At 43.9% G+C, this 10,237-nt stretch overlaps 1 protein-coding gene across 9 annotated transcripts in view; it reads left to right on the forward strand.

Annotated features, from left to right (window-relative positions):
- The window catches only part of NR5A2 (nuclear receptor subfamily 5 group A member 2), a 172,302-nt gene that overhangs the window by 14,860 nt on the left and 147,205 nt on the right, over nt 1–10,237 (forward strand). For 6 of the 9 annotated variants that reach the window (XM_006155441.3, XM_006155443.2, XM_006155442.3 and 3 more), the window contains 4 exons: nt 145–282; nt 4,870–4,988; nt 6,541–6,682; nt 8,955–9,601. In XM_006155441.3, coding sequence (XP_006155503.1) covers nt 145–282; nt 4,870–4,988; nt 6,541–6,682; nt 8,955–9,601 — 1,046 coding nt within the window. Of the gene's footprint in view, nt 1–144; nt 283–3,202; nt 3,378–4,869; nt 4,989–6,540; nt 6,683–8,954; nt 9,602–10,237 lie in introns of those variants that run through there. The other 3 variants (XM_027774550.1, XM_006155445.3, XM_006155448.3) reach the window with 2 other exon arrangements.

Consider the following 10,237-nt stretch of genomic DNA (forward strand, 5'->3'; position numbering starts at 1 on the left):
TGCGAGGCAGGACGAGGCTCAGAGGTCCTGGCCGGCAGCCCCGGAGGAGGCGGAGGCACGCTCCGGCGAGCGGGTGGGTGAGCGGGCACCCCGGTCGCCCCTTCCTTTTTTCCGCCGGAGTTGAATCTGTGCTGCCGTGTCCAGGTGCTGGGCTTCCGGACCGACACGGACCCCCCATTCCCGCCCGCGGCCGCCCTGTCATGCTGCCCAAATTGGAGACGGAAGCCCTGGGACTGGCCCGATCGCATGGGGAACAGGGGCAGATGCCGGAAAACATGCAAGGTAAGGTGGCGCCGCGCGGCGCTCGGGCTCTCGCGGCTTCCCAGCCCCGGCTAGCCCGGCGGCTTCAGCCTCCCGCCCGCCGCCGCACCGGCGTGGTCCGGCCCGAGAGCTCGCCACAGCCCGCTACGGGGCAGCTCACCCGCGTCAGGTCCCCTCCCCAGGTGCAGGTATAAAAGTTTATGGCCCTTGCACAACGCGGGGCACAGATTTTCCAAGCTATGCCTAATTGGCCGCTTCTAATGAAGAAAACAGCGTTCTCGAGCTCTATGGTAACCCACGCGGGGCAGCTTCGGGCTAAAGGTACTTCAGAATAAGAATATCGTTCTATGACACGGAATGCCTCTCTGGACACCGAGCAGATTCTCTGTCATTGGAACTGGTGTGCATGTTCACCGGTGTTCATGTGTGGAGGAGGGAGACCCTGTTAGGAGTGCCAACCACGGAAAAGGAAGGTGACCCCCGGAAGACTTGTCTTAGCGGTAGAGAATGCACGAGGACACTCCCCAAAAGTCCAGGCGGACATCGAGAGCCAGCTGGGACTTGGACAACTTCAAAACTACAGGCAGTACTGAAGGGAAGCAAAGTTCCCCCAGTCCCGGTTCCTGAGCGGATAGTGCCCAGTGACTTGGGGGAGAGGGGTTAGCACATTGCCCTTTCTTTGATCCGAGGGTTTGGAATATGGAAGTCTCATTTGTTTTCCCAGCTCTTGATTGCGCACACACACACACACACACACACACACACGCGTCGCGCTGGCTGTGTTTTCTCCGCATTCCAAAATAGCAGCTCTAGATCAGGCTTGTAGTAAGCCCATCCGAAGTTTATCGCGTTTCTCTGGGCAGGGAACAATGCTAGGAAAAGTCCACGGCGCTCTTCCATCCTCGCCCCTTCCAGTGCGCAGGACGTGCGGGCAGGCGGGCCTGTGATCCCGGAACGCTTCCTGCCATCCAGTTGTGCGAACTTGAAAGGGCTGGCGAGGTGTTGAGAGCAGAGTTCAGGGCCGGTGCCTTGGCCGTGCGGGGTGGGCGGCGTGCCCGGGGCGCTCCGGCCCGGGGACCTCCAGGACTGCGGAGAGGAAACCGGGTGGGGTGTGGGTAGGAGGGAGTGCATGGTGCCCTGGGGCCGGTTACCCTCTGGGTGATCCTGGGTCTCTCCAGCCTCCAAGTAGGGCTGTGGAGGTCCCCTGCGGTTGAGGGCCCTGGATCTAACTTGTGGGTCTGGATGCTGAGGAAACCCGTTTGGCCCCAACGGGCGTTTCCTCCTGGCCCCTGGGAGTCCCTCGAAGTTAGGGCCTGGAGGAAGCGGCGCGCGGCAGTCCGCCGGGGGGCCCAACGCTTCCCGGTCTGGGGAGAGTCTGAGTACTCTCTTCCACCAGATTTTTTGGGTCCGAAAGGAGTTTCTGCTTCTGGCTCGAAGGAAGGGACTTCCTTCTAAGGGGATGGGGAAAGGAGCTTGGGGAAACGCGGGGGCAGAAAGTAGGGAAGGCAAAGACAAGGGTTATTCGGGAGGAGGGAGAGAAATGCCATTGTTATGGGTTTTTTGTTGTTGTTTAGTTTTTGTAAATCTCCAGAGGGGCCTTGCTGGCACCACCGACTGCCCACAAAGTCAGAGCATTAGCTTTCCTCTGTGCCCAGGGCTCCAGAGAAGCTGCTGGAGGGCAGTGCAGCCCCGGACTCGGAAGCAGTATGGGAAGCGCCTGGGCACCGCTTCTGGGATTCGCAGCCTGTCGGACTGGAGGTGCCCAGGGGGACAGGGATCCCATTGCCATGCATGCTCTGGTTCCAGCCTGGGACGCATCTGTAGTCCCACCCGTGGGGGAGCCCGGAAAGAGTTTCCCTACTGGGTTCCCGGAGAGCGCAGCGTGTCCAACTTCAGAGGAACTTCTCCACCCGCCTCTCAGGCCCGGCTGGCCAGGGCCGGGTCAAGTCCTCTTCTTTCTCCAGATGTGACAAGCGAGTGCGCGGGACTTCTTGCCGCTAGCTATGAATTCGTTTTCCAAACTCTTACATTGCCTGCTCCTGGGCAACCCCCGGGGAACTAACTGTATGAGACGCCTGGCCTCACACCGCGGGGTCTGTCTCCCCACCCAGCTTCTGTCTTTGGGTTTCCCGAGAGGGGCCCCACCCCACGGCTCAGGCTTTCCAGCGTTAGATCCTCGAAGTGGGCAGAGTCCTCTATAAGCCGTTGCCTTTTCGTGCCTATTAAGTGTGAGGCTTGCTGACTCTGCTGGGCGGAAAGGAAGGCGCATAGTTGGTGACGTACACTTTTTCTCCTGTCCCTAATCATGCCCCAGGACTTCAGTCACGAGTGCTGGGACAGCTGTGAAGGTTTAGGGGCTGTAAACGAACCTTTGACCTCTCAGGTTCTCCCAAACCTCCAGATTCCCACAAGCCTGGCGCTGGGATCTTCTGGAACTGGGATGGGGCTGGCTCTGTTGGGAGCAGTGCGTTCAGTGTTCCTTTATTTCAACTTTACCGAGCCCAGACTCCTGCCTCTGCCGGGGCCTCCTTTGCGAGGATTCTCCCGAACTCAGGCTACCTCACTCAGGTTTGGCCGCAGCCGAGAGCTCTGTGTCTGCAAAAGACCGTCGCCTCCCTGGGTCCGCGCTCGGCCCGCGAAGTGCTGCAAGGGAGCCCCGCACCGACTCTTTCCAAGGTCCTCAGAAGCCCAAGGGGGAAAAAACTTTATCTTAAACAGAACAAAGCATTAGCAAGGAGGCCACCTTGGTGACCACCGAGTGGTCCAGTATTTTGGCGATGGGGTGGGGGCTATTTCTCACTGCTTTCGGGTAAACAGAAGAAACTTCTGCGCCTCGGTGGGTTCCCCATCCCCCCGCCCCGCCCCCTGTAAATGCCACTGATTAACTTAAAACAAACTCGGCTGGGTGTTTGCTGGGTGTTTGTACGCTCGGTAGCAGAAGGTTGAGCCAAGGGCCAGAGCCGGGCGTCCAGGGGTTCCGCCCGCAGGGTGCGGGGGAGTGAGGCGGTGGCCGGCTGCGCAGACGTCCCTCTCTCCCTCGGTGCCCGCCCACCCGCGCAAGTTACTCGGGGACCTGACCCGCGTGGATGCCGAGTCTTGGGGAGGGACCGCATCAGGTACTTGGTGGGGTCTCCTGCCCACCGCCCTCCCTGTGCGTTTATGTATCGTTTAGTTGTGAAGACGTGGTCCCACGGTTTGGTCCCAGCAAAGCCACGAAGGCGGGTTACCAGATCCCGGGATCCGGCAGGCGAGCCACGCGTCGCCCGGGCCTGATTTCTGTTTAACTTTAACAGGGCGCTCTGGAGGTGTTTATATTTTGCCACGATGATCGGAAACATGTGAAGTTCATTACAGGGTTTCAGTCTTTGCGACGAAACCAAACCCTCGTGTGTATCTTTTCTTTATTTCCCGTCCGGTGTTCTTCCTTTCTTTTCACGGGAGATTTTCAAACGTCTGGAGATAAAAGTATCCGAAAGTACTGTCAATACAGAACGGAACTTTTCAATGAATCTAACAGATCGGAACATGGGGAGCCTCAGGCTGTTTACCTTAAAGTGGGTTGCTGCCTAGAAGCAGGATCCTGGGACTTCATTGTCTCGGTGGAGCAGTGCTTGCAACTTGGTGTTGCTGTCCTTTTAAGCGAGGTGCACTTGGAACTACTTCTGGAGTGAGAGAATAATGTGTGGGTTTGTCTTGCTCTCAGGCAGTGACATTTTAGACTTGACGTTACAGAAATTTAAAAAAACTCTAGGTGGTTTGGAACTTTAGGTAATTCATATTTCTATTCTGATCTGTTGCTTTGCAGAGTTCTGAGATTGGCATTCAAGCGTGGTCGGTTTGTTTAACATATTAACAAAAGAAGTTGAACTGTTTTAAAATTAAAAAAAAAAAGTTGAACTTTTTTAAAATTAAAAAAAAAAAGTTGAACTTTTTTAAAATTAAAAAAAAAAAGTTGAACTTTTTTAAAATTAAAAAAAAAAAGTTGAACTTTTTTAAAATTAAAAAAAAAAAGTTGAACTTTTTTAAAATTAAAAAAAAAAAGTTGAACTTTTTTAAAATTAAAAAAAAAAAGTTGAACTTTTTTAAAATTAAAAAAAAAAAGTTGAACTTTTTTAAAATTAAAAAAAAAAAGTTGAACTTTTTTAAAATTAAAAAAAAAAAGTTGAACTTTTTTAAAATTAAAAAAAAAAAGTTGAACTTTTTTAAAATTAAAAAAAAAAAGTTGAACTTTTTTAAAATTAAAAAAAAAAAGTTGAACTTTTTTAAAATTAAAAAAAAAAAGTTGAACTTTTTTAAAATTAAAAAAAAAAAGTTGAACTTTTTTAAAATTAAAAAAAAAAAGTTGAACTTTTTTAAAATTAAAAAAAAAAAGTTGAACTTTTTTAAAATTAAAAAAAAAAAAAAGAAACCACGAAGTGATACCGAAAGATGTTTTACTTTCACTGTGTAAAAATAGTTCTCTTCAGTGTGACCTGGTTGAAAATGACTTTTGTTTTATATTTTACCTGGTGATGTTTGCTCACCCATCATCAAAAAGCTTTTTGTTGGCAGGATTAAAACCTACGAAGGAAATTAATTGGATATATGTGTACATTTCTCTCGTTTCAGTGTCTCAATTTAAAATGGTGAATTACTCCTACGATGAAGATCTCGAAGAGCTTTGTCCGGTGTGTGGAGATAAAGTGTCTGGGTACCATTACGGGCTCCTCACCTGTGAAAGCTGCAAGGTTTGCTTGCTTGTTGCTCCCTGAAAAAGATAATGTTCAAAACCAAAATAAACTACTGATTTACTTTTTAAAAGCTAAATGTAGGCTATCTTTTTTATTTAAAAATGAGAGAGAGTCTTAGGGAGATGATCCTTAGAAATATGTGTCTGATTTAGTTCAAAAGGCAAAGAAATTTATGCTGTTTAGAAAACTTTGCCAGTCTCATGACTTTAACATATTTTATTGTAGTAAAGTGGTGTCGCTGTAGAAGGACTTCCATTTCTAACAGTCCTAAATATTGATTTTGCTTGACTTATATATATTTAAAGCATCGTTGTTCTTGCGAGAGAACATGACAAAGTATTTCCCAAATACATTTTAACTTCAGAGTATTCTGTGCTACAAGTCTCAACATTTTTTATCCACGGACATAAAAGTCTAAATTCCCAACTGGATGATTTCATCCTGATTTATTCCAAAAATAATTCTGAAGTTTTTTTGAAATTTATATCATGAAACCAAGAAATCAGATTTTAGTTTCTAAGAGAGTACTTTTCAGAAATATATCAGATGACCTATAAGGGATTTTAATATGTAAAGTGTACTATATGTATTGTTACTGATAATATCAGTTGTAGTTTAAGAATTTATCTCAGATATTTAAAAATATTCCCAGTAAATTTAATATTCACTATTTTTTTTTCAATAATTTTTAAAGTAGAAAACACTGTACATTGACTTAAATCACTGCCAGGAAAATCCTTTCGCTCTTATAAGGCTAGTTTCTCTGTAAGGCTAGTTGGGTTAATAGGAACACCATCCTGGTAGAGCTTTATTATATTATAGAGCTGCCAATTTTATTTTTGAGTAATTCTTTGGAGTGAAATATAAGGAAAGCATGTACTCTATGTGCTACAGTTCTGCTCTCTGCAATACATGCTTTTTCTCTCCACTAGTTTCACCATTTTTTCTTTTTATAAAGTTCTCATACTTGAATATATTCCAGCAGAATTATGAGCATTCCCCATTTTACTCTTTAAATCCTTTAGCATTTAACTGTCCAGTGTTGACATTTGTCAAAGATCTGAGGTATTTTGCTATTCCATTTTTCCACTGGCATTTTGCAATGGTTTGTTACTGAAATGATTTCAGACTACTTAAAAACAATGCAGATCTCTATGCATACCTCTATCTGGAACATGACAGTTAAAAGGAGAACAGATTTTTTAAAGACCACTAGGTCTTTAGAGAGAGAGGCCCATGTAAAGAGAGTTTTTGTTTGTTTCTTTTCTTTTCTTTTTGAATATTGTGATGAGATGGCCAGTAGCCAAATCTCCTCAAGATTTGATGTAATTCTTCAAGAATATAACTAAATGCCAGAAGGATTTCCACAATGGCCTGGCACCATTTTGGAGAGTTGGTCTTGCTGAAATGTAAAATAAACCACAGAGCCACATAAGGACTCAGATGACTTAATGAGAAGATTGACTTTGATTTCCTTAAAATGAAACAATGGAAGGGACGAGTGTTATATTTATAATATGCCTCACTTTTTTTTTCTTTTGTATTATAGGGATTCTTTAAAAGAACAGTCCAAAATAATAAAAGGTACACATGTATAGAAAACCAGAACTGCCAAATTGACAAAACACAGCGAAAGCGTTGTCCTTACTGTCGATTTCAAAAATGTCTAAGTGTTGGAATGAAGCTGGAAGGTAAGATTCTTCTAAAGACTACTGCCCAGTAGAACTCCCCAAGGACATGGACTTTAAAACACCATTGTACTTATAACATGGTAACATTATTTTCCCTGTCTTTTAACACTACTGACAATAATGTAAGATCTTTTACTATGTTTTGTCTGCAGAAAAGTCTGAGTTTCATTTAAATATGGTGAGATCTACTTGGGAAAATTTTACATATCAGAGTTCCCTCCTCCTTTTTAGTTTAGAGAGCAGATACATTTGACACTAAAAAGGTCAGGATAGATAGAAACAAGATAAAGCAATTCAACTAAGAACATATGACATTCATTTGTAAAAAAATAATAATAAAATAAAATTTAAAAACTTAAATTTTCTAATCAGCATGCCCCAATAAAAGTTGGGTGTTCATTTTTTAAAGTGTGTTTATCATCATTGTTATTAAGTTCATGACTGAGTAAAACTTAAAGGCTTTCATTATGAAAGGAGTCTTGTATGTAGAATATCACTTTTGGCAGTATAGAAATGTACTTTTTTTAAAAGATAAGGACTGCAACATTTCAAAATTGAGAAGCAGGAAACATGAAAAATCATGAACTGTTCGATCAGTAGCAATGGTTTGACGGAACGAAAGTGTCCTTCAAAGCCACACTAAACTTGGTGGAAGGGGCAGAACCTGTCCTGCGGTGTACAGACTGACAGGCGGTAAAGTTAATATGTGACTGCTGTAAATCATTTGTTAGCTCAGGGACTATTATGGTATGTTGCTGTTTACTAGCCTCCGACCTCCTGGGTTCCCACAAATTAAATATACTGCAAATAGAGTAATAACAAGGGATACCTATCTCTGATGGTGCTAGATACAAGAGTGCATTTTATTTGATCACTGAGGTGTAGGCTACTTTTATTTGGAGTTTTTCCATTAAATGAGATTCATACTTGATCGAAATATTTTTGGTAAATCTGTGGAATCGCTAACAGATTCTTTCCAAGTAGAATAGCCTCTTTGATGATCATGAAGACTGTTAATGTCAGTATTGCATTTAAGAAGAGACTGGGAGAAGAATTAGTGCTTATTCATTTCCTTTGCGCTGATGATTATTTTCCAAATAGTGAAAGACTGTGGTAGCTGCTTGCTAGAGTATGAGATTCAAAAGATAAAATGGAAAGTAGATGTGATTTCATGGGATTTTTTTTTTAAAGAACAAAAGGAAAAGGATTACATTTCTTTAACTTACAACTATGCCTTCTTAATTGTATATAAGTCACTTGCGGGCACAAACGGTGATATGAAACAGGGATAAGAAGCGATTGAATATTCAGTAAATTATTACCCAGATGAAAAACTCTGTATGATCTTGTGCAGTATTCAGGATACCTAGAATTCACAATAAATTTTTAATATGATTCTAATCCTGTCATAAAAAGCTGAAATACTTAACCTCCAGCAATTTCAATATGTCACAAGCTGTCAGAGGTCGCTGGTTTTTGTCTAATTGCCCTTGGTCACTGTGGACTTGGAAAGAACTTCTGGCTCACCTATTAGGCATGGCCCCTGACTCCTCACTCTGTTGTGGCAGAAGACTCTTGACAATTCCTGAAATAAATTTGCTTTAATTATGTCTGATTATTAAAGACAGTAACTTACAGTTGGTTATCTGGTGGGTTATCACGTCTAGGTAAAAATGATTTTCCAAGAGCTCATTCTCAACCCTTTTGCAACAAAGCAACCAAAGTGGCTTTGAATGAAGAAGGTGTCTTCAGGGAAATAATTGCAATTCTAGTCTAGAAATGGGTCATGTGATTTTTTAGGTGTCTTCAGGGAAATAATTGCAATTCTAGCCTAGAAATAGGTCATGTGATTTTCCCCCCCCTCCAAGAAAAGAAAACACCCAAAGCAGTTTGGATTTTCACAAAGGCTCTCGACATAAGTGGTATTAATAGAAATGGATACTTTTAGGAAAACTGACACTGTATCTCGGCAATACGAAATACCCTCTATGCATAACAAAAATTACAAAATCTCTTCGGTCCACAAAAAGGTTAATGTGTTCCTACATATCCAAAATACTTTTTGGATGACAAAACACACTTGGAGAGAAGGAATTCATCCATAAAGAGGATTTGGGTTGGGGGGACTCTCTTTGTGGTCTGTTGTAATGAAAACAATCATACGACTTCTGGTTAATTTTCAATATTTCTAAATATCTGGATGTCTGGAGAAAAACATGAATTGACATTTTATTATACTCTGCCTTCCTTTTCTCCCCCCCACCCCCAACAGCGGTAAGGGCAGACCGAATGCGCGGAGGAAGGAATAAGTTTGGGCCAATGTACAAGAGAGACAGGGCCCTGAAGCAACAGAAAAAAGCCCTCATCCGAGCCAATGGACTTAAGCTAGAAGCCATGTCTCAGGTGATCCAGGCGATGCCCTCTGACCTTACCATCTCCTCTGCAATCCAGAACATCCATTCTGCCTCCAAAGGCCTACCTCTGAACCATGCTGCCTTGCCTCCTTCAGACTATGACAGAAGTCCCTTTGTAACGTCTCCCATAAGCATGACAATGCCACCTCATGGCAGCCTGCAAGGTTACCAAACATATGGCCACTTTCCTAGCCGGGCCATCAAGTCCGAGTACCCAGACCCCTACACCAGTTCGCCAGAGTCCATAATGGGCTATTCCTATATGGACAGTTACCAGACAAGCTCTCCGACAAGCATCCCACATCTGATACTGGAACTCTTGAAGTGTGAGCCAGACGAGCCTCAAGTCCAGGCCAAAATCATGGCCTACTTGCAGCAAGAGCAGGCTAACCGCAGCAAGCATGAAAAGCTGAGCACGTTTGGTCTTATGTGCAAAATGGCAGATCAAACCCTCTTCTCCATTGTCGAGTGGGCCAGGAGTAGTGTCTTCTTCAGAGAACTTAAGGTATGCCAGCAACTGTTATAGCTTCTACTATCCCTTTAGAGAGAGACTGACTACGTTATATTATGGGTGCTGAAAGCTTGCTTTCCTTTACTTCTTGCTATGCCATAGAGTAGAACTGTCTTACAACCTTGACTGCAGGCAGGACTGTTGTAACTTACCTTTATCTGGCCGTTATTCTGTGTAACTCTTAATTTGGGGAAGATGGCATTTAGTATGAATATTAGGTCATGGGGAAAGACATGATGTAGTTTTCTGATTTTTTTCTACACAAAAATACATCATTCCTTTTCCAGCAAGCCAGTAGAAGGAACTTAATTTTTTTTCCCTGAATGGTAGAATGTCTTTATTCTCTTTAACTCAAGATGGTGTGTGGCTTAAAAAGAAAAAATTGGAGTCAGTGTGAAACAGCACCTAGTAAACTTTTTAGAAATTACCAAGTAAAGTGCTGTATTAAAATGGTATCATCTTTTTTATTTTTTTTTCTGGAGAAGTTTTTTTTTTTGCTCTAGGGCGCATGCGCTCGCCAGACAGACAGAGAGAGACAGAGAGCTAGAAAGCGAGAAATCACCCCCCGGGGGGGTTGGCCATGCCGCAATCCCTTCTCTCCATTCTCCTCTCGGGATCTTGGGCACGCTC

Source organism: Tupaia chinensis, unplaced genomic scaffold (genome assembly GCF_000334495.1).
Source record: "Tupaia chinensis unplaced genomic scaffold, TupChi_1.0 Scaffold000453_1, whole genome shotgun sequence".
Taxonomy (NCBI): Eukaryota; Metazoa; Chordata; class Mammalia; order Scandentia; family Tupaiidae; genus Tupaia; species Tupaia belangeri.